This window comes from Lepidochelys olivacea (assembly GCF_965140295.1).
Source record: "Lepidochelys olivacea isolate rLepOli2 genome assembly, chromosome: 3".
NCBI classification, from domain to species: domain Eukaryota; kingdom Metazoa; phylum Chordata; order Testudines; family Cheloniidae; genus Lepidochelys; species Lepidochelys olivacea.
In genome coordinates this window covers 48071080-48095976 of record NC_140413.1, presented here as the reverse complement: position 1 = coordinate 48095976, position 24897 = coordinate 48071080, and the positions used below count along the sequence as shown (strand labels likewise).

At 40.5% G+C, this 24897-nt stretch overlaps 1 protein-coding gene across 1 annotated transcript in view; it reads left to right on the top strand.

The window, feature by feature from the left end:
- The window catches only part of DST (dystonin), a 473375-nt gene that overhangs the window by 344176 nt on the left and 104302 nt on the right, over nt 1-24897 (top strand). Inside the window, exons 49-57 of the mRNA XM_084622757.1 lie at nt 3581-3704; nt 5740-5948; nt 8642-8959; nt 9146-9312; nt 10884-11040; nt 11538-11664; nt 15083-15145; nt 18880-19115; nt 21531-21660. Coding sequence (XP_084478883.1) covers nt 3581-3704; nt 5740-5948; nt 8642-8959; nt 9146-9312; nt 10884-11040; nt 11538-11664; nt 15083-15145; nt 18880-19115; nt 21531-21660 — 1531 coding nt within the window. The remainder of the gene's footprint in view (nt 1-3580; nt 3705-5739; nt 5949-8641; nt 8960-9145; nt 9313-10883; nt 11041-11537; nt 11665-15082; nt 15146-18879; nt 19116-21530; nt 21661-24897) is intronic.

Genomic DNA, 24897 nt, shown 5'->3' with positions numbered 1-24897 from the left:
TCGTAACTCTGAGCTTCTACTATAAGCAGTTTTCCACAGGAGCTGGTTCTGTCTCTGTGGAATCACAGGTTTGGGAGCTGGTATAAGGTACCTTGTACAAGGGATGATGAACTTTGTCATCTTTAAATTTACAACTAAGGGTTGGATTGTCCTCCGCTAGCACAGGAAGGGTGCACTTTGCACCCTTTTACACCAACACAGGCAGCTGTGCTCAGGGTGTTCACCACAAGGTCAGAACAGGCAGTGATTGTTCTGTGGCCCTGTCTGGGGGTTCTGCCAAGCAGGTTGACTTAAAGTCATTGCCAGGACTCCATAGTAGCTCTGCCAGTGAAGACCAGGGAATGTACTGAATCAATGGACCCCAACAGGGCTATGGTTATGCTCCCTCCTTAGCCAGCACTGCTCCCTGCTGGGGTGGTGCTGAGTGGGTCCAAGTGCCTGACAGGGCTGTGAGTGCTTTGTACCAATGTGACCCACTCTCTAGGCAGATGTTCTGTCACCAAGGGACTCAGGCCCTTGGTTACATCAGCAGAAGCCAGTGGTAACCCAGGCGAAATCGAACTCTTAGAATTCGCATATCCAAACTATTGCCACATGTTTGTGTTTCTGTGAGATACAGTGAAATCTCTCCAGGGCAGGGACAGTGTCGTCTTCTGTGTTTTGTAAAACATATATTTATAAGAATAAATGCATGTTCTTAAAATAGGGTGAAATCCTGGCTCCATTGAAGTCCGTGGCATAACTCCCATTAACTATGGTGGAGCCAGGATTTTATAAAAATTGTTAAACTGTCTCATAATGTAATTATAATTGAACTGGAATATTCTTCATTCATTTTCCAACTGGCAAGATAACTGCTTGGCTATAATTTCTCTCTCTTTCTTTGTCTGTCTCTATCTCTGTCTGTCTGTCTGTCTGTCTCTTTCTCTGCCAGATGGAATATTCAACATACATTTCATAATATAATTATGAATACCTCAGGATACTAGTAATCATGTATGAAAGCCCTAATTGAACCTAGATTACCTTTCTTGCACTTTACAAATAGTTGTCATACCAGCTAAGTGTTTCCTTGAGTTAGAAATCTGGACAAGCAGGCTTTATTGAGGCACAATAGAGTCACCTTCCTCCTGGGAAGTGAATGCTATACCTGTCGCCCATCAGAATGGCCTGGGAAAAAACTTGTCTCTCCCACATGGCAGCACTGAAAACTGCCACTTTGGCACACCAGAGCAGAATGATAGATGACACTGTGATATTATAATGATCATCATACTTTTAAAAAAGTAACATTTGTTATTTTATAATTAAAAATGTACATTTTGAATTTTGAATTTCAAACTGATTTAGTTACATTTGTGCTTCTGAGTTTTAGAAAAATAGGAACAACACTGATTACAATCTGAAGCTGTTTTTAAACCCTTTGTTCCCTAGTCCCAAATGAATTATATCCGGTATAATGCCAATTTTCATGCAACTGACACAAAAGAAGTGTGGACTGTGGCTCCTTTATGAAACTCCTACATGGATTGCTTGCAGCACAAAAGAACACTCAACCAGTATGTGCTGGGAAGGAGGGGGAGGTGCACAGGTTCAAAAGAGTCAGAGGAAGAATAAAAACACGAGGTTCAGACTAGAATGAATAAAGAAGGCCAATTAGTGAATGCAAAACAAAAGAGAATTTTTGAAAAAGTTAGGTGTTGTAAATTAAAGCTGCCCCTTTCATCCGACACATGCAGCTGATAATCCATCCAGACACTGACCTTTGCAGCACGAGGATAATCTTTTTACTGGGATTAACTGTTCTTTAAAATATTCTTCAGTGCCTTAGGCACAAGCTTTCTTTCTTTCTTTCTATCACCATCTAACGTCTTCTGATTCATCCTATTTTTTATTTTATTTTTTTATTTTGTAAACACAATATTTGTGGCCAGTGCAAGGAAAATACCTCTTCATTTATGTTTGAGTTTCTCTATAGCAACTAGCATATCAGCTGCCACATTGAACTATATTGATGACATCCTCTTGATAGCAATGCCTAAACTAAAATGGGAGTGTGTTCTGCACCAGAATGATTTCCTTGTTTTGGTATGGAAAGAACTAAAGTGCACCTATCTTCCAGCTGCCTGAACGTGTGTGGAGGTACCATCAGTAAAGGATGTTAAGGATGATTAATGTAGCATTGTAAGTGTATGTAACATTGCAGAGTAGGTAGGACATGCCAGCATCAGAGTTCCTGCCTTTCAGAGCTTACCCTCAGTCTAAAAGCATGGGTGAGCACAATAGAGTATAAAACAATACAGACCATTATCATATAGGTAAACTCAGGGTGTGTGTTCCACTGTCAGTAGAAGATTCATGGCACCAGACGAGGCAAGGTAAAGTCCATGAAGTGTTCTTCCTGATTCAAGGCAATTTTGTGGGTTCCCTAGTACCAGGTTGTGTTCAGTACAACCTGATGGGGACTGTTTCTTGATTGCCAAATGCTGTACATTCTTCCTTGTACTCTTAAACTTGCACAGTTCTTTGATACTGTGTTGATAAATTCATTTGTTTTTCTTTTTGATAACTGATATAAAGGCAGTGCAAATGGTCTTAAAAGAATTCATCAAAAGGTATATAGCAAAGTTCTACATCAGAAATCAGTGACTAAGATAAATGTCGTAAAACAGAAGGTCAGTAGGATGTTGGATATACTAGCACAAGACGAAAAGTTTTTCTGTCAGGAAGGGATCACAGATTAGATCAGTTTTATCCCAGAAGTAATTTTTTTATCTCTCTCTAGTCATAGTTATAGCAGGAGTGGTGTCAACTGCTCTAATTAAGGGTTGTTGACAAATTACAGTCCACCGATGTGTCATATTGTGTATATTAATGGTCACTGTGCAACAGGAAGAATGATATTGCCTTTGGAATGGTGCAAATAAGGATCATTATTATGATACCCAGTCTCAGAAATCTACCTTACAAGAAAAGATTTGAGGGTTTGAGTTGTACTTCTTGTAGAAAACTAAAACTGGCACTTTGAAGTTAACTAATAATTCTCAGGACGATAGAAGGGATTGAAATATTCTTAGCAATGCATTGTTCACTGTGTTTGAAGACTTCAAAAAGTGGGAAACAAAATAGGAACATTGAGAAACTATGAGTGAATAGAAATGCCCTGGAAATGGAATAAACTACATGGTCAGATAAGTGAAGTAAGTTTATAAAGGAATTCCACAGGCATCTAGATTTCTAGAAGAGAGGGATAAAACTGGCAAAAAAGCAGGAGTATGTGCTTAGGACAAACCCTAAAAGGCATCCTGTTTTCCTGTTTCTAAAAATAAAGTTGTGTGCATGAAACAATCCTTTAAGAACTGACCTGTAAGTAGCCTGAAGGCTATTGCAGCTCCCCTTACCGCTGCTCTGTTCTACTTTTTGCTTGCTCACGTCAGGCATATTCAGCTATTTGTATGATAAATAAAAGTTCAGCTCTGTCCACCAAATATACCTCATTGCAGTTTTCTCTTGTGTGCTGAGTATGTGACTTTTAGCTTTAGTGAACAGTATTGAAATTTAAAGCAATGCAATTTTACAGGTTCTACAGGGGCAGGTGTCTAATCACCAGGTTGCTGTAGAGAAACTGAAAAAAGCTGCTGAAGTGATTTTGGATACCAGGGGAACTTTACTACCAGACAAAGATAAAATCCAGAGAACACTGGGTAAGAGTTTTATTATTTCCCAATCCCGTCCTTTGTCTCTCAAGTCTGCACCCACGTGCTGGAGGAGATAAGGAATGAATGTTCCACCCTCCCTTGTCATTTTTCATTTCTTTGTCTTATTGGGCCATATGTTGCCACTACTTAGTGACTTTATTGTAGCTCTTAAAAAAAAGAAAATCAATTCACAAATGAAATAATATTGCCATAGTAGTGTTCAAATAAAGAGCTTACAATCAAAATAGACAGGGCAGACAAAGGGTAGGAGAAAGGAGTTATTGTTGTCCCCATTTTGCAGACAGGGACCTGAGACAGAGAGTGACTTGTCCAAGGTCACACAGGAAGTCTGCAACAGAGGGATAGTTGAGAATCACGAATATCCCCCAGTGTTCTGTGTCATGACTCGAATTATTTAAAAACTACTAATTATTTAAAAGCCAGCGAAAACATTTCCCCCTTCACTTAAGTATTTTTCTGTCGATTGCACTGCTAGAACATGCCATTTACCACAGCCTGGAACTTCAAGACCTATGTGTGTCTCCCCATTATCTCTTCTAGTAATTTCATAAATAAAATGCAGAGTAGAAAAACAAATCATAGAGTGCCTGATCCCACACCCACTGAAGTCAGTTACAAAACGCTGTAATGCACATTTATTTATGTGTCATATAGCTTCATAGAATTTAAAATCCCTGTTGTCTTTCAGCTGCAATAACATCTATTCTTAAACAATAAAAAAAATAAAACCAGAATGGCATTCTTTCCCCTATCTTTAAGCACATGATTAGTCTCAAATAAAGTATCGGGGGTAGGCATGTTAGTCTGTATCCACAAAAACAACAAGGAGTCCGGTGGCACTTAACAACTGACAGATTTATTTGGGCATAAACTTTCATGGGTAAAAAAACCCCACTTCTTCAGATGCATGGAGTGAAAATTACAAATGCAGGCATTATTATACTGACACAGTGAAGAGAAGGGAGTTACCTCACAAGTGGAGAACCAGTGTTGACAGGGCAAATTCAATCAGGGTGGATGTAGTCCATTCCCAATAACTGATGAGGAGGTGTCAATTCCAGGAGAGGCCAAGTTGCTTTTGTAGTGAGCCAGCCATTCCCAGTCCCTATTCAAGCCCAAATTAATGTGTTAAATTTTCAAATGAATTTTAGTTCTGCAGTTTCTCTATGAAGTCTGTTTCTGAAGTTTTTTTGTTCAAATATGGCTCATTTTAAATGCCCTATGCTTCACTAATCCCTAGCTGCTGTTTCAGTCCTTTGGAGCTGTTAACAGCTAGCATAAGTTAGAGTACCCAGGGACCAGCCCTGCAAACAGTTGCTTCAGGAATGGGAAGAGCAAAACCAAGCTTTAAGCCACCTTTTGCCCCCCACCCTGAGTTGTCCTATGTGCTCCTCGGCCATAACTGAAGATCCAGCCTTTTGATTGTGTATTGTCAAGGGGCAAATCCTGAGGTCCTTATCTTGGCAAGTTTGCAGTGAAGTCTGCCTCATAAGAACATAAGAATGGCCATACTGGGTTTGACCAATATCCTGTATTCCATCAGTGGCCAATGCCACATGTTTCAGAGGGAATGAACAGAATAGGCAATCATCAAATCCCACCTCATTCTTCTCTTCTGCAGACTAAACAATCCCAGTTCCCTCAGCCTCTCCTCATGAGTCATGTGTTCCAGTCCCCTAATCATTTTTGTTGCCCTCCGCTGGATGCTTTCCAATTATAATATATATTTTTTTGAGATGGAGTGACCACAACTCCATGCAGCATTCAAGATGTGGGCATACCATGGATTTATACAGTGGCATTATGATGTTTTCTGTCTTGTTATCTATCCCTTTCCTAATGGTTTGTAACATTCTTTTTAGCTTTTTTGACTGCCACTGCACATAGAATGAATGTTTTCAGAGAACTCTCCCCTGACGACTGAGCAAAAACAGAGTTAGAACTGTAGGTTTGGGCTCAGTGATTCTAGGAGAAGTAAAGAGAACCTTTTAGTGATTTCCTTTCTGTTTATTTCTTTCAGATGACATTGTTGGCAGATATGACAGTTTATCCAGGTCTGTGAATGAACGGAACGAGAAGCTCCAGATAACGCTGACTCGTTCTCTTAGTGTGCAAGATGGTTTGGATGAAATGCTTGACTGGATGGGAGGTGTTGAAAAGAGCCTTGAAGAACAAGGTCAAATGCCTTTGAATTCTGCTGCTATTCAGGATATCATTAGTAAAAAAATTGTAAGTAGCATTCTTTGAAGGAAACATTTGCCTGCTAATTGAGATAATGTTTAACAATTTCAAGAAATAATTTTAGTCTCATTAATCCTTTAATGGATACAAAATAAACTTTGAAATCAGTGAAGTTACCCTGGTTTACATCAGGATCTGACTGTAACTATTTCTTCTTAAGTGCTAGGTAGGTATTGTTGTTGTTATTCCTCAGGATTACATCATGGGAATTTTAAAAAAACCAAAACCAAATATCTTTCACATATTATCCTTGAAGCATAAAAGGGGGAAAGCGACTGTCAAATTCCCCATGAGCCACCAATAAATCCTGACGAGGCGCTGGCTCCATAGGTTTTGGCGGCCAAGAGTTTTGGTAAACCCTCCATGCACTTGTTCTACTCTGACTTTCTTTAGAATTCTTACATTGCCTGTGAGCACTGTCTTCCGGAGGTCACTGATCACGATACCTGGCACTTCTAACATGTAGAGCCCTGTGCAGATACAAATTTATATCCGTGGATGGAAATTGGTATCTGCTGATCCGCAGGGCTCTCCCAGGAACTGCAGCAGGGAAAGGAGCAGAACGTGGGGCCGTCGCTCCCAGGAGCCAGCTCCCCACCCTGGCAGCTCCTCCGGCACAAGTGTACCATCCCTTCCACGCAGCTGTCTTCATAACTGCATCTCCTGTCTGGGTCTGTACAGCCACGCCGGAGATCGGGGCTGGGAGCGGCGTGGTACAGCTGTGCCGAAGGAGCTGCCAGCACAGGGCGCTGGCTCCTGGGAGCGACGGCCCCATGTTCTGCTCCTTTCGCCACTGCAGTTCCCAGGAGAGCCCTGCGGTTCAGCGAATACTGATTTCTGTCTGCAGATATAAATTTGTAGCCATGCAGGGCTCTACTAACATGTTCTTGAGCTGCTCATTCATATCTTTAGGGATCGCTCCAAGAGCTTCAGTAATCATTGGGATCGTCTTTATTCTAGTTTTCCATAACATTGCGCTTTTTGACAGAGTTCTTCGTACTGTGCTATCTTCTCTTCTTGTTTCTTTTGTATATTTCTATCTGCTGCTATGGCAGTATCTATTAACATGGTCTTGTTTGTCTTCTGTTCTGCAACAACAAAGTCCAGCCTGTTTGGTTTGTGACAATTGCCAGATCCCTAAAATATTTGCCTCTTCATTTTCTAGAGCACTTTCAATTCAGTGGTCATAATACCACATGGTTCATTTCCATACTTGCCACATAGGCTCCGCTGAATATACTTGACGACCTCATTGTGTCTTTTCATATATTGTCTCCCAGCCCAGCTCCTGCTGCTGCTCAACACATGCTCCACCATCTCTTCTTTTTCGGAACACATTCAGCAGTTCAGGAAGCAGTTCTGTCAGTCAATTTTGTTTGGAAAGCAATTAAACCTTAACAGCTGCTCTTGTGAACTCATAATGCGGTTCTCTTTTGACATACCCTTCTACAAGTGATGTGTTTGTTAAGCTTCTATCACGAATGGGTTCGATCTCTCTCCACTTGTGTCCTTGCATTGATTTCTGTGTAAACTTTCAATCTGTCCTCACTTCTTCTTTGACTTCTTTGTGTTGGAACTCTGACAGTTCCCTGATTCCAAGATACTGGTAGGAGCCATGCTGACATACCTTGGATGGTGCCTTCTTTAACTTGTATGCCACTGATTGCACTGGTTTGCCCCTTTTTACAGCTGCTGACACACATTTAGCCAAATTAACCTGTAGCTTGATATCTTCACCAAATTTTTCGACATGTGATCAGTCTCTGTATATCCTTTTATGACTGTCCATATAGTTTCAGGTCATTTATTTATAATGACTGGTTAAGTGATTGTTGCACTTTGCTGATATGATAATCACAATTTATCCCACAGAGCATTCATTTCAGCCACACTGTGTTGCTACCATGAACAGCACTGGTGATAAGGAATCCCCTTGAAAGATTCCGCCTTTAATTTGGACCTCATCAATGAGAGTCCCCTCCAGGTAGAGTCGAGTGTTCCAATTAACCATAGATTGCTGCAGAAGAGACATGATCGTTGGATGAACTTAATGCATTTTCAGTGTCTTGATGATCCACACATATTATGTGATTTTGGGTAGCCTAGCCACACCATTTCTAAGTTTTCTTTTTTTGTTTCTTCTGTGATCCTCCTTTTCAGTGTGAAGTGGGTGTTTTGTCCCTTTCATGTTTACTGTGCAACCGTTTTGCTCAGGAGGCAGCATTCCATTACAAGCTAGTGTTATCCAGATCTTTTTTGCGAGAATTGCCAGTAGAAGTTTCCACATAGTTGGTAAACACATGATTGATCTATAATTTATAGGGTCACTGCTGCCATCTTTCTTTTTTATAGAGGACGGTTCTCCCTGTCTCCATCCATCTTGGACATCTGTTCTTCAAACATTTATTAAGTTGTTCAAGCCACAATCCATGCACCCACCTGGTCTGGATGCTTTCCAAATCTTCATTCCTCTCAGTGCCTCATCTATTTCTTTCTTTGATATTCCTGTGTATTCCTCTATTTTGCGATTTTTAAATTTTTCTGTCACATTTTAAATGATTATTTGTCTTACTGTTCTTCTTATATTATTATTATTATTATTTTATGGTGAATCTGAGTTATCAGTGTAATTTCTTAAGACTTCTTTATAACCCCTCCACAATAATTGTTGCTTGTTTCAGATGCTGGAACAAGATATTGCAGGTCGCCAAAGCAGTATAAATGCTATGAATGAAAAAGTGAACAAATTCATAGAAACAACAGATCCATCCACTGCATCCTGTCTGCAAGCTAAAATGAATGAGCTCTCTGTACGGTTTGCTAAAGCATGTACCAGACACAAAGGGAAACTTGCAAAGATGGAGGAATTGAAGACCAAAGTGGAGTTGTTTGAAGGCCTGTCAGAAAAACTTCAGTCATTTTTAGACAAGAAAATTCAGACTCTCAACGAGACTGATGCTCCAGGAAAGGATGTTACTGAAGTGTCTCAATATATGCAGGTATTATACAGCTCCATTTGCACGTAGTGTAGATTTGTGCCCTCACTTACTTACCTCATGGTTGCGCAGTCAATATAACAAGCTGGTTCCCCAACTTTAATAGAACAGCTAAGATCAAGGATTGAATTTTGAACAACTGATCATAGAGCCCAATATAAAACTGGCACTTTCTGTTCATTTCTGCAGGAAACTAGTACAGCGTTGGTGGATCATAAAGAAGATCTTGAAGTTTTGCATCAGCTTCTTGAAGAGCTTTCTGTTCATGGTCTCCCTGGGGACAAAGCATTGGTTTTAGAAAAGTTAAATGCCTTGACAAAGAAGTTCAAGGAAGTGGAAGAGACTGTGAAGGAAAAGTTAGTACAATAATCATTAACATATTTCTGCTTATTATATGCAAGCGATACAATATACATTTTGTAATGAATGTCATGCTTTTGTACGTAGTGCATGGTGCTGATTAAGAAAAAGATAGCCCTCATGTTTGAGAGCACACTGTAGGTTGTTTGAAGGTAAATGGTTCAAAGGCGGTATTGTCTACAGAAAAGAAAGCAACCCTCACCTCCTGCCATGGTATTTGCAGCAGTGCTATCAGTTCTAATAGTAACTACTGCACTGCTTCTCAGATGGAATACAAGGTTCTGCATGTGCAAGCTGCTATAAAGTTACGATTGGAATGCAGAGGGTGAACAGAAAACTAAAAGAATGAATTTTCATTATGATTGGGCCATATGTACAGAGAAATTAGATTTTCCAAATGTTGCTCATAACCACAAAATATGTTTGAGATCAGATTAATGAGACAAGGACACAAATGCTTCTGGTCCAGTCCAGAAACTGGAAACCAACCAAGTTGCTGAGGCATGTAAAATTCCGTTCTAAATGAACTGATATTCAACATGATGTCACAAAAATAAAGTAGTTACACGATGGGATAGTGTCTCCTCTGTGTGCACATGTAATTGATCACAATGACAGTATTGGGTATGTTTCAGAGTAGCAGCCGTGTTAGTCTGTATTCGCAAAAAGAAAAGGAGTACTTGTGGCACTTTAGAGACTTAACAAATTTATTGGGTATGGAAATCATGCTTAGATATTGTACACTATAGCCACTATAAAAAGATAGCTAAGCCTTCCCAAGAAACAGATTTTTAAACATTGTTACATAGTGATTTTTCAGAATCCCAGACTTTCTGATGATCTAGACATCACTCACTCAGTTCTCTGGTTGTTATTTCACAGTGGTATCAAACTGCTGGGATATGTACTATCACAAGTTTCCTTCTTAGAGCAAAATTCTTATTTGCTCACTACTCTCTCTCCTTGTTTAATCTCTCTGTATTGCTGCTGTCAGTGACACTTTTTCTGTTTATTTTATGTATATCTCCCTTTTCCGCATCCCTCCTTCCACCATTGAGTTTTCTTGCAACAGCACAGAATGAAATTGTGATCTTCAAAGCACTGGGTCTCACACTATCCTTGCTTTTATTGCATAGGATTATGTATACTTTATCAGCACAACTGAAATATCACTTCAGGATTAACTAATGTTTAGCTATAATGTATGTAAGTTACAAAGTATATTTAATAAGTTCCAACACAAGAGGATATAATGGAGCCCTCATAAGTTTTGCTTCCCAAACTCTCATCATCTCAAATTGGATCACTGAGGTTTTCAGCTCCACTGTTAATTATCTGCCTAGCTGAGGCAGTTAACGTTAACAAAATTTTACAGTTATAAGAGTAGTTTTGAATTATACTATAAATTCATGGGCCTCTTCCATACTCATTGAAGTCAATCACTTAGCTCTCATTGTCTTCAATCGCAGAAGGATTGGGTCAAAAATTACTTAGTTCTGTTGATATAATTTCAGAATGATTAATGTTTTTCTGCACTCAAGTTCTCTTGCTGTCTTTAATTGTCTAGAGAAGAGGATGTATCATCTTGTCAGGAACAAATGGATACTTTCAAACTCCTTGTAGAATCTTTAAAGAAATGGATGAACGAGACAACAGATAGGATTCCAGCTGTGCAACCATCTTTAAATACAGAGGATTTGAAGAAACCATTGGAAGATATTAGGGTGAGAGAGTGTATATAAGAAGGGATACTATTGCTAATGGAATTTTGGCAGCTGTTAATAACATGACAGCATGAAGTTAAAAGACAGGATTTTCAATTTGTTTCTAATATTGTGCAGTGTCATTTATATATATATGTTTTGGGGGGGAATATTCTTTTAATTGGCAGACATCAGGTGTTAGTATTTTCCATGCTGATACCCACTCCCCCATAGATTTTGTGGTGCCTTATATGCCACTTTCCCCCTTTTACTCTGCTAGAGTGAGGAGCTTGCCATATTCTAAAATACATAGCCGTCAGGATAGTAGAGCATGCAGTCTCACTGACACTGCCGGTAATACCATTCTTTGGGTTTTATGATGCATGACACAGGCCAAGAGCCCAGTATCTTCCCTAAAGACCTTGTGCATCCTTTTCTCCATGCTAAGTATTTCACATTATTTTTTTCCTTTTAAAAATGTAATGAACAAACTGAAATATTACATTTTGGTTACTCAGAAATTAGAAAAGGAATGGACTTTAAAAGCACCTGAAATTCAGAAAATGAAGAGCAAAGGAACATCATTATGTAACCTAATCAGTGCTGTGATTTCCCCTGCCAAATGCAGGGCAGCTTCAAAAGCAGGTATGCATTTGTATGATCAGCTAACCCCATTTATTGTAAATGTTCAATTTAAAAATAAAATTTCTTGCTTTTTGAATAAGTGTGACATCATTGGGTTTGCTTAGTAAACTTCGTGCTTTTGTAAAATCAGTCTCCCACATGGATACATTGATTGTCCCCTATTTGGCTTGACTGTCATTTACACTAAGGTTCTGGCAGTTTACATTTACTTTGACTCCTTTACACTCGCAGATTGATGTAAAGGGGCCTTAGTGTAAATGAGAATCAGGCCCTAAAGTCCTTGGTGTATTCATAGAACAGGCACAAAATGAGCAGTGGAAGTGCAAGCTTCTTCATCCCACCAATAAGCCTGTGTCTTATTAGTGGGACACTTCTGGAGGTAAAAGAGTGGTTTAGTCTGCATGCCCATTCAATGCTTGTCAAGGCTCCTTCCCCTCTCTGAACTCTAGGGTACAGATGTGGGGACTTGCATGAAAGACACCCTACAATTATTCTTACCAGTTTATGTTAAAAGCTGCCACCACCAAAGTGTTACACAAAGAACAGGGGAAGTGCCCACTGGGAAACGTCTCTCCCCCAAATTATCCCCCCAAACCCTACACCCCCTTTCCTGGGGAAGGCTTGATAAAAATCCTCACCAATTTGCATAGGTGAACACAGACCCAAACCCTTGGATCTTAAGAACAATGAAAAAAACAATCAGGTTCTTAAAAGAAGAATTTTAATTAAAGAAAAAGTAAAAGAATCACCTCTGTAAAATCAGGATGGTAAATACCTTACAGGGTAATCAGATTCAAAACATAGAGAATCCCTCTAGGCAAAACCTTAAGTTACAAAAAGACACAAAAATAGGAATACACATTCTCTCCAGCACAACTTATTTTATCAGCCATTTAAACAAAACAGAATCTAATGCATATCTAACTAGATTGCTTACTAACTCTTTACAGGAGTTCTGACCTGCATTCCTGCTATGGTTCTGGCAAAAACATCACAGAGACAGAGAGGACCCTTTGTTTCCCCCCTCCAGCTTTAAAAGTATCTTGTCTCCTCATTGATCATTCTGGTCAGGTGCCAGGGAGTTTATCTTAGCTTTTTAACCCTTTACAGGTGAAAGGGTTTTTCCTCTGGCCAGGAGGGATTTAAAGGTGTTTACCCTTCCCTTTATATTTATGACAGTGCTTGATATCGCCTCTGAGTCTGCCAAGCAGTGCTAATTTAGACTCTAATGCTGCAGACACTTAGTCACATGCATACCTTTGCTCCATGAGTACTGTTGACATCAGTGAGATTGTTCATATATGTAAAGTTAGGCATGTGCTTGAGAATTTGCAGGATCGTGGCCTTTGTGGTGGTGAGAACACTTGTCCGTTTAAAAGATGAACTGAGATGAGCACGCTCATTTCACATGCAGTAGAGCACTTAACAGCAACTAGATAACAGCAGTTTTCAATAAACATAAACATGAGTTGGAGCTGAACCAACAATATGGAGGAGAAAGGACTCCCTATCGTATTAACATTCTCCTGAGCCAACCTATCCTGCCAGGTTGCAGCTTCAGCTTTTCTTTGTAAACTAATTTTAAAGAGAGAAAATCTCTGTATTTCAGAGTTTGAAGTATTACCCATCACAGTAGCATGTCAGTGCTTAAATGTTGGTTTGTTTTACAGATACGGGTAAATATTGTTAACCGGAATTTAAACAATTTGGGCAGAATATACATAGGGTGCCATAATGGCAAGAAAGACATTCTCAGTCAGGGCCCCTGACTTTCTGAACTTGCTTCTGGATATGGTCGAAAGAGGCTCTGACTTGTCAACCTTCAAAACATATCTTCTTAGAGCGGCTAGTGGGGAAAGGTGTATTGCTTGTGGGGCAATGTTTGGCAAGAGTGGGGCATTTTTTCTTCTTCTTTGCTGAAAATGGCGGTAGTTGCTTCTGGTTTTATCCTGGTTTGGTTTTTCAGTAAACTGTGAAGGGTACCTAGATCCTGGGATGGGAGACCTCTTTTTTTCTCTTTGCCCATGCATCCAAATAAATACACGGGACAGCAGTTAACAGCCAGTGTATTCCTCTGCTCTCACCAGGCAAGTGCAGTGTTGCAGATTACTTATAAATAACTGTAAATGCAAGAGCCCCTTGATGAGCAACGCTGCATATTCTTGGGGATTGTGTGGCAGGAGAGGAGTACGGGGATAGAAAACCTCTTTCTTAAGATGGTCAATACTTATTTTGTTGTATCTTTTATTTTGGAGAGTGCACATATATGGCCTGTTTCTGCTCCCCTTGAATCAACGGGAGCTTTGGCACTGGGAACAGAGTTGAGCCCATAATGGGCAGAGGTGCAGTCGTTAAATATCTGCAGTTCTTGCAGTCCAGATAAAAGTTGAAGCCCTGTTGTTACAAAAAAAAATTGTGAAAATGGTGTTCACTTGTAATCAGTATACAGTTTTATCAACTCATTGTTTTTCCTGATGAATATGGTTTTCTGTATGAAAAATGCAGATACCTGATATTCTGTTTATACTAGTGAAAATTCTCCAGGCAACAAAGCATAGACAGATCCCATCATTGTGTTATGGGGGCAAACAGTTTTCCTCCCTGATTTATTTTTTCTAACCATCCCACAGCTGCCACTGTTGTGGTACTCACTTTCCAGCTGGTGGTCAGGGATGAATGCACAGCCTTCTCCAAGGCAACCATTAATTCTGCTCCATTAATTGGTCATCTGGGTGTACTCCGTATACATGTAGTAAATACTGGAGGTGACTCTCCTTCCCCTCCTCATTTCTGTTTTGTGGTTTTCCTGCTTTCCAGAGGCCCAAGGTGGTTCCCAAACCTCTTTGAACAGTTTACAGAGATAATCCCACTGAAATCAATAGGACTACCTGTGTGAGTAGCTGCTCATCAGTGGGAGTAAAGGCTCTATAATCTGGCCCTGATTGTGGGGTCATTTGCACAACACCTGATCAAGATGAGTAGTATCTTACTGAGAGCCTGGCTCTGAGTGACTTGTCACACTGAAATCAATAGAAGTTGCCAGTAGACAACCTGGACTCAGTGTGAGTAAAGGTATCAGAATCTGGCCCTAAGAAGTAGTCTCTGATTTCAATGGGATGATGTGTAGGGTTCAGTTGTGCTTATAGTGCACAATCCACAGGAAAAGGTGGTGCAGATCAATGTAATAGATATGGAACAAACTAAATCAAAGATATATATCCCAAGTGTGATATGTCTGTGTGGCATTCCATGTTGTTTTAATATGATAGAGAGAGCTGCATTTCATATCTGAAACTGTTATTTTGTAAAGAATTGTGATTTTGGTGTGAAAAGGCCTCAAATATTCACAGAGGTTGGAGAACTGAAATTGCAGCTCCTGTGAGCACTGCATTGCTAATTTTCTCTCTCTCATCTGTAGGTGGAATAGTATTAAATGGTGAAGGAGCAACTTCAGGAACTCAAGGTTTCCTGACAAATAAAGGTGAATAATTACTAAATAAGATTCTCATATGTGACAAAGACATGTGATTGTGCACTAATGTGTTTAGTCATTGGCGTGGACCACTCTGGAAGATTAGGGTTTTTCAATAAGAAAAAATTACAATGTAATCCATAAATGTAAATAATTTAAACCAGAACTATAATGAGAAAGCAGATTTTTTTTGCAAAACTGTATTATCAATAACTATTTTTAATATTTCATTAAAGATGGAGGGCCAAATTCTCACTTCCCATTGCACAATATGCATAGCTCCAGAAAAGTGGTGTAAATATATATAACATACCTATTTAACATAAGCTGCAGTGTTCAGAAGAATCATGCAAGTGTGTCCATGCATAAATGGAAGTTTCAAAAATTGCTTAACAAGTACATCCACCCACCCACCCTCCCAGCATCTACTTGTACCGCGTGTGTGATGTACCCCATCTCCAGAACAAACTATTTTATTTCGATTCTGCGTACAAGAGTTATATATTCACTTTGTATGTAAGCCTGGATAGATCCGTACTCCGTTTTAGGTCTACAGTGTCCACTCTTACCAAACTACCGTCTACTCAGCTCTCTCAGTAACACAATACTTCCACAGCGGTTCTTGTGTACATAGGTGCCGACTCCGTGGGTGCACCAAGACTCAAGCACCCATGGAAAAAATAGTGGGTGCTCAACACACACCCACCACAGCTGTTTGGCGGCTGGCAGGAGATGCTTGGAGGAGGGTGAAGAGCAGTGGGTGGGTGGCAGGGCTTTGGGGGAGGGGGTGCAGCCGGGATGGGAAGAGGCGGAGCGAAGGCAGGGCCTTGGGGGAGGAGGTGGGAAGAGGCGGAGCAAGGGCAGGTCCTCAGGGGAAAGGGCGGAGTGGGAGCGGGGCCTTGGACAGAGCAGAGGTGGAGCACCTACCAGGAAAAATAAAAGTCAGCACTTATACTTGTGTATGATCAGAATTAGGGAGCAAATGCTTTCTGGAGGCATTTTCTCTGCTACATTTATGATGTTCAAGTATTTGTGAGTTTCAAACCAGAATTTGGCCCTAAATATTTACAATATTACAATACTCCTTAATTTAGCTACTAAATATTTTACTTTTTCAAAAATGAAATGTAATCACTATAATGTTAAGGATATTTTATTGATAATCGAACTACGTCCAAACATATGTACAACTTTATAGTTTGAAACTTTAAGATAAAATTTGCCATTTCAGAAGCTCTTATAGAATATGTACTAAAATGATGTCATTCATAAGTAAGGTTACGATTTGGTCATGGAGGTCTGTGACTTCAGCCCGCAGCGGCTGGGAGTTGCAGGGTACCCCTAGCTCCCGTGGTGGCCTGGAGCTGCAGGGGACCCCTGCCGCCCGCAGTGGCAGGGGTCCCCCACAGCTCCCCAGATACCGTGGGCAGTGGGGGATCCCTGGCAGCTCCTCAGCCAGCACGGGAATCCCCCACAGATCCGCAGTTCCTGCGGGCAGGGGAATCTCCCAGAGCTCCTCAGTCCCCACGGGCAGCGAGAGATCCCCTGCAGTTCCTCAGTCCCCTCAGGGGAGATCCTCCATAGCTCCCCAGCTGCTGCAAGCAGCAGGGGAACCCCCGCAACTCCCCCACCTGGGGGGAATCCCCCAGAGCTCCCCAGTCCCCAGGTTGTGGGGGATCCCCTGCAACTCCCCAGCCGCCACAGGCCGGGGTCCCTCCCAGCCATAGGGGAGGGGCCGCAGCTCCCAGCCACAACAGGGCAGGATGCAGGACCTTCCTCCCTCCCCTTTTTGTCATGGACATTTTTAGTAAAAACAGATCATGGCTTCCATGAATTTTTGTTAATTGCCCATGACCTGTCTGTGACTTTTACTAAAAATGTCCATGACAAATCTGTAGCCTTATTCATAAGTAGTGTTGCCATGTTAAGTTTAAACTAGGGCTGTTGATTAATCGCAGTTAACTTACGCGATTAACTAAAAAAAATTAATCACAATTAAAAAAATTAATCGCGATTAATTGAAGTTTACATTGCACTGTTAAACAATAGACTACCAATTGAAATTTACTAAATATTTGTGGATGTTTTTCTACATTTTCAAATGTATTGATTTCAATTATAACACAGAATACAAAGTGTACAGTGCTCACATATCATTTTTTATTACAAATATTTGCACTGTAAAAATGATAAACAAAATAATTCTGCATTTACAAATGCAGAATTATGTACAAAAAGGTACAAAAATAACTGCATTCAAAAATAAAACAATGGAAAACTTTAGAGACTATGAGTCCACTCAGTCCTACTTCTTTTTCAGACAATCACTCAGACAAACAAGTTAGTTTACAATTGCTAAATGCTGCCTGCTTCTTATTTACATTGTCACCTGAAAGTGAGAACAGGCATTTGTGTGACAGTTTTGTAGCCGGCATTGTAAGGTATTTACGTCCCAGATATGGTAAACTTTCGTATGCCCCTTCATGCTTCGGCCACCATTCCAGAGCACCATTCCATGCTTCCGTGTTGATGACGCTTGTTAAAAAAATAATGCATCAGTTAAATTTGTGACTGAACTCCTTGGGGGAGAATTGTATGTCTCCTGCTCTGTTTTACCCACATCCTGCCATATATTACATGTTATAGCAGTCTCAGATGATGACCCAGCACATGTTCATTTTAAGAACACTTTTACAGCAGATTGGACAAAACACAAAGAAGGTACCAATGTAAGATTTCTAAAGATAGCTGCAGCACTCGACCCAAAGTTTAAGAATCTGAAGTGCCTTCCAAAATCTGAGAGGGACGAGGTGCAGAGCATGCTTTTAGAAGTCTTAAAAGAGCAACAGAGCCCAAACCAGTTTCTGTGGAAACTACAAAAAAGACCAAAAAACCACCAAAAAAGAAAATCAACTTTCTGCTGGTGGCATCTGACTCAGATGAAGAAAATGAACATGCGTCGGTCCGCACTGCTTTGGATTGTTATCAAGCAAAACCTGTCATCAGCATGGACGCATGTCCTCTGGAATGGTGGTTGAAGCATGAAAGGACATATGATCTTTAGTACATCTGGCACGTAAATATCTTGTGATGCTGTCTACAACAGTGCTACACGAACACCTGTTCTCACTTTTAGGTGACATTATAAACAAGAAGCAGGCAGCATTGTCTCCTGCAATTGTAAACAAACTTGTTTGTCTGAGTGATTGGCTGAACAAGAAGTAGGACTGAGTGGACTCATAGACTCTAAAGTTTTCCATTGTTTTATTTTTGAATGCAGTTATTTTTGTACATAATTCTGCATTTGTAAGTTCAACTTTCATGATAAAGAGATTGCACTACAGTACTTTTATTAGGTGAATTGAAAAATACTATTTCTTTTATTTTTTACAGTGCAAATATTTGTAATCAAAAAGTAAGATAAAGTGAACACTGTACATTTTGTATTCTGTGTTGTAATTAAAATCAATATATTTGAAAATGTAGAAAACATCCAAACATATTTAAATAAATGGTATTCTATTGTTTAACAGCAGGATTAATCGTGATTAATATTTTAATTGCTTGACAGCCCTAGTTTAAACTACAAGTGGTCATAACATATTCAACTGTCTCAGTGTATTACATAGATTTTTTTTCCATGGCTTAGCTATTGTAATTTCAGATATTTCTGAAGTCCTGTACAGAAGTCCTTCAAAAGGCCTATATTTTTTAACATATATTTCCCCCACTTCCTCCCACAGAACTGACAGCTGTTCAACAGGCTATGTCAGATGTAAATCACAGTTACGAAGATTTGGGAGCTTTACTGAAGGAAAAGGTTTCAGAACTGGAAAGCATGCTTTCGAAGATGCAAAATGTTCAAGAAGAATCAAACTCAGTGATGCAGTGGTTGCAAAAAATGGATAAGACTGCTGCAAGCTGGGAAGCAGCTCCTACTGATAGTGAAGCTGTTAGAGCACAAGTAGAAGAACATAAGGTACTCTGTGTATATGAAGCAAACTGTCAATTAAGGACCATGTGAAATTTTAAACAGAATTCCCTGTTGAAATTAGTGGGGTAGTTCTTCTGAATAATTGATGCCACAATACAGCCCCATATTAGCACAATATAGAGAGATTTTTTTTAAGTCCCATAAATATGCCAAACAAGGGCAGAGCAAATCTGGCAAAATGTATAGCTAAAATAAAAGAAGAGGAATTGTTCATGTCAGAATAATTTTGAATACAAATTTAAATAGATGAGGGTGTACTGATCATGCAACATCCCTTCGATTTTTGCATGAGTTTATTTGCTTGCACATAAGACTTGAAGGGCTCTATCTAACAGAAAGCCATTTCTGCAACTGCTAGTCCACTATAGCTCCACAGATCTTTTACACTGTGGTGCTGCAGAGACTTACTCTACAGGTAGGCAGCGATTTCCTCGCAGTCGTCGTGTCATACTTGTTAATTTATATGGCCATTCAAGATCCCCCCCCGTTAAAATTATTATAAGAGAATTGCTAAAGCAGCACTAGGCTCCCAGTCCTCCTCATCACTGGGGACAGAAGTTCCCCATCTCCTCTCTGACAATGATAGGTAGGGTAAGAGCACGCATATTGTGTATGGGTGCACATTTAAAGGGAAATGCACTCTGCCTCTGTGTACAACTACTAAAAGGAAAAATCCTGCCCTCACCTGTGACTGTGAACATCCAGTATTTTACTGAGGTTGCAGTGAACGAAAACAAAATTTGACCCAATTTGTATACTTTTTCAGAATTAGTTGGTCAGCATTAAATGTTCATAACTTTACATCTGGTGACCAGAATTTCCTCAGATTAGACTGGTATTCAGCCCTAAAAATGAAACCAAGTTTTGAAAAGATGTGCTCATTTGTTTCTAAAACTGAACATTCAGAAATAACAAGCACTGGGGCCTCCTTAACTCATATGTACTTAAAGTAGTGTGTCTGTGCGCACATAAATAAATGAGTACTTAGCCTGGATGGAGTCTTGCCATTGATTTCACTGTGCTTTGAAGTGGGCCCTAATTACAGAGTTTACTAAAGACAGAGAGACCTCAGCTTGTCCTTGCCGACTTTGCCTGGAAGGAATAGAATCAGGGACTTTTCTTTTGTCTTTTTCTTTCTTTAAAAATGGGTGGAAATTTAATGTAAAAATCATTCTAATGTTGTGTTAAGCACTCAAAAGTCAGGAAATAGGAAAGATAAAGCTGAATGCACAATTTTAACTCTGGTTACTTGTAGTTTTAGATGCAGTTTGGGGATCACACTGACCAGTAATGGGTTCTGTCACTGCCTGCCTTCTCCCCTGGGTGTGTCTGGACCCTGATTGTCATACCCAACTCACATTAATATATATTCCTTCTTTTGAAACGTTTCTTTTAGTGCATTTAGGTAAACAACATTTTGCACTATAATACAACGTTTTGGCTATTATAGAATATTTATACTAGAACCCTTTTACCCTCTTGGGGCTAAGTATAGGGATTACTCACTTTTGTCATGTATAGGAGCTCCTGTGGGGATTTCAATCTCAGTGGTGGGAGCAGGACTTGTTCAGGCTAGGAAGTTTGCCACATGAGGAGAGATTAATAAAACTGGGACTTTTCAGCTTGGAAAAGAGACGACTAAGGGGGGATATAAAAGAGGTCTATAAAATCATGACTGGTGTGGAGAAAGTAAATAAGGAAGTGTTATTTACTCCTTCTCATAGTACAAGAACTAGGGGTCACCAAATGAAATTAATAGGCAGCAGGTTTAAAACAAACAAAAGGAAGTATTTTTTCACACAACGCAGAGTCAACCTCTGGAACTCCTTGCCAGAGGATGTTGTGAAGGCCAAGACTATAACAGGATTCAGAAAAGAACTAGATAAGTTAATGGAGGATAGGTCCATCAATGGCTATTAACCAGGATGGAGAGGGATGGTGTCCCTAGCCTCTGTTTGCCAGAAACTAGGAATGGGCAACAGAGGATAGATCACTTGGTGATTACCTGTTCTGTACATTCCCTCTGGGGTACCTGGCTTTGGAAGACAGGTTACTGGGCTAGATGGACCTCCGGTCTGACACAGTATGGCCGTTCTTATGTTCTATGGGGATTTGAGGACCTAGTTTATATGAGTTCTCCTCATTCCAGGGTCCTCTGCCACTGTTGTTAATATTAGGGATTTTACAGCAGTCCACTGCTTGTTTTTAATAAAATGGCCTGTCACTGTATACATGACCAACCTTTGTAAAGTTCTTTGAGACTTGAAAAGCACTGTGTAAGTCCTAGATATAATTATGAGGATTTTTGTGTTTGTCATAATCATATTTTGGAATTAAAAAGATTTGTGCAATATTTTTAGTTTTCTGCTTACTTAAATTTATTGTTTTACTTCTTTGTAGTTATTTGAAACAGAATTGAAGCAAAGTGAAAATAAAGTACAGGAGCTGAAGGACAAAGTGACAGAGCTGTTGGAGAAGAATCCAAATTCTCCTGAGGCACCCAAATGGAAACAGATGTTTGATAAAATAGGTATTGCAATGTACTTGTACTCGGACTCAGACTGATTTTGAAATTGCTACATTTTTAGTCATTTCAGCATACCACCAGTCACTTTTGATTATCTTGAATTATCAGAATTTTGATTATCTTGCCTGTTTTCTCATAAACGCTGCTCAAAATTCCACTTTCTGCACAATATTGTAAATCTAGAGTCTGAAGTCAGTGAACTTACTCTGATTTATACTGGTGCAACAGAGAGCACAATTTGCCCCCCTGTTCTTAGAGGCTTTATAATTTATCCATTTCAAACTCTGTGAGGCTAAGCTTGAAGGTCAGTTGTTGATGCATATACTGACACCTTTTGTAAGGATATGAAGAAAATTATCTTGGACAAATCAATTTCTAGAGCATTAGTATAATATAAAGAGCACTTGGGGCTGTTTTTAAAGCTTTCCTTCATGCTGTTTTTCCATGCCCTAGTGGGCTTTTGTCATGTATGGTTTTTAGTGGCTTATTGCCATTTTCCAAAACAGATTCCTTAAATTTTGCCCCCCAAAATTTAAATTTCCAATTTTGGACAATAGCCACTGAAGTTATGCCCTATATACTTTTCACATTTTTCAAAAAATGGATTTTTTATGTTTTAAAATAAAGTTTAGTTTTGCAATCGCTCACTGATTTTAATATACATTTCTATAATATCAGTATTTATTCCAATGGTGGTAAAATGTTAGATTGGAAAAATTATGAAGGAGCTCAGAACAGGTCCAAAGCCCATATGATTTGAAAGAGAATTAAAACAGCGCAAACAGGGCTCAGAGAGAAGTGGCACAGTAGGAAGGTGGCGCAAAGGCACTACATATAGGCAAAGATGACGTGAAAGAGGAGAAACATAAGGTAGATTTGAGCGATTACACAAGGAACATAAGAAGAATCCAAAGAACATGAGTAGGAAATAAAACATTAGTGCCAAGGAGAAAATAAAACAGCGCCAAGAAGAAAGCATAGAAAGAATCAGAGTACCACAGAAGGAGGTGACAGAGTAGAAGAGCTACACAAAAGGGGATAGAGAAACAAGAGCTGGAGAGGGATAGGAATGGCTTATAGGAGCAGAGAGCGTGTCCGACATAGAGGAATTAATGTAACACAGAACTGAACCTAGTAATAGCAATAAAGCTACGCTGTTTCACACCAACTGATTTGGTACAGCTACTTATTTTGAGTTCTTACTAATTAATTTTAGAGGCATTTTTAATAACTTCCTTATCCCTTATTTTATGTTAGCCATAGGTCTTACTAGTGCCTGGTGGAACACTGGCAGCTCCACTAATGAAAATTGCCATGATACAGGAACTCCTCATTTAATGTCGTCCCGGTTAACGTTGTTGTTTCGTCCCTGATCTATTAGTGAACATTCTCATTTAAAGGTGCACAGTGTTTCCTTATAACACTGTTTGGCCATGGGGGGTTGAAACCAGGGTGGGCTGGCAGCCCCCCAGCGCCTCCCACCCCGCAGCCAGTCCCATGGATCGGATCAGAAACTCCCCCCTCCTTCCCCGTACTTCCCACCTGCAGCCATCAGCTGTTTCGTGGCTTTCAGGAGGCTCTGGCGGGGGGAAGGGGGAGGAGCGAGGATGTGGTGCACATCCTTCCCCCTCCCCCCCAGAGCCTCCTGAATGCCCCGAAACAGCTGATGGCTGCAGGTCGGAGGCGCGCAGCCTCCCCGCTCCCCCAAACCTCCTGCCCACAGCAATCAGCTGTTCCATGGTGTTCAGGAGGCTGGGGGGAAGAGGGAAGGAATGAGGAAGCAGCATGCTCGTGGGGAGGGAGTGGAGTGGGGGTGGGCCTGGGGCAGAGGCGGGGGTTGAGCACCCGCCGGCACTTTGGAAAGTCGGCGCCTGTGCAGCCGTACATGCGCTGTCCGGAGGAGGGAGTGGTGCGCTCCAGCGGGATAGCGTGGGTTCATCATCACATTAAGTTTCCTCAGAGAAGTGTTTGCAGCCTCTGCTGTGTGTCTATTGTGTCTCCTCCCTCCTGCCTTCCTCAGTGCTGCCTTGTAGAGTGTGAGGCTACATTAACCCTTGAGGGCTCAGCTGAGTGCTAGTTCACCATTTAACAGCAAGGCTTTCCTTGGGAAATAGCCCACCTGATATCAACACGGTTGCTTTAGGAGAAGCTCAGGGAATTCATGAGCAGGGCCGCAGACAATCCTCTGATTAGTGACTGCAGGGAGATTTGGGGAAAGGGGAGTTGCTGCTAACATGCATGAGCAAGAAACAGAAGGGGCTCAAGGAACTGACCTAGGATATTGTTGCAGTGGCCCTGTGCAAGTCTGTTTTAAACGTAATGGTGGAGGGCTACGTATCACTCTTCATTCAGATTGGGGCAGAAACTACTATAGGAGATTATAGTAAACAGCCATTGTTGTTTACGTTGCATCAGTACAAGTACAGTTTTCCCTGAACATTTCTAGCTCGTTGTGATTGTTCAGTATCACCCAGCATCATGAGTCAAAAATGCCCAGCAAGTGATAGTGGAGTGCCTAGTAGTAGTAGTACCACTAGCCGTAAGAAAACCATTACTTTGGGTACTAAATTAGACGTTTTCATAATTCTAACAAGATCAGGGCTAGTGCTCAATGTGTAATACCACTTAGTGCTATTAAAATAAGTCAATCGTGAAGTAGTTTGATGGAAAACATGAAGCGTCTTCTCTCAGTGTGGATAGAGGACCAAAACCAGCAGAACATACCTCTAAGTTTGCTAGTGATACAAGCTGAGGCAAACAGGTTGTATGACAATTTGAAGAAAGACCAAGGTGAAGGATCACAGACAGAGACGTTCACGGCAAGTCGGGGATGGTTTGATCGGTTCAAGAGGCTCTTCCACTTGCATAACATCAAGATGTCCGGTGCGGTGGCTAGTGTCGATACTGCAGCAGCTAAATAATTCCCCGACTATCTCAAGAAAATAATTGAGGAAGGTGAGCCTTCAATGTTGATGAAAGCAGGGCCTCTACTGGAAGAGGATGCTTGAACGGACTTACATTTCCTGAGAGGAGAAGACAGTGCCCGGATTTAAAGAAGCTAAAGACCGCCTAGTCTTGTTTCTAGCTGGTAATGCTGCCGGAGACACGAAGATGAAACCACTGACAGTGTACCAATCTGAAACACCACGAGCTCTCAAGGGATTTTAAAAGGAATACCTTCTGGTCATTTGGAGATCCAATAAGAAGGCATGGATAACTGGAGCTATTTTTTCAGAATGG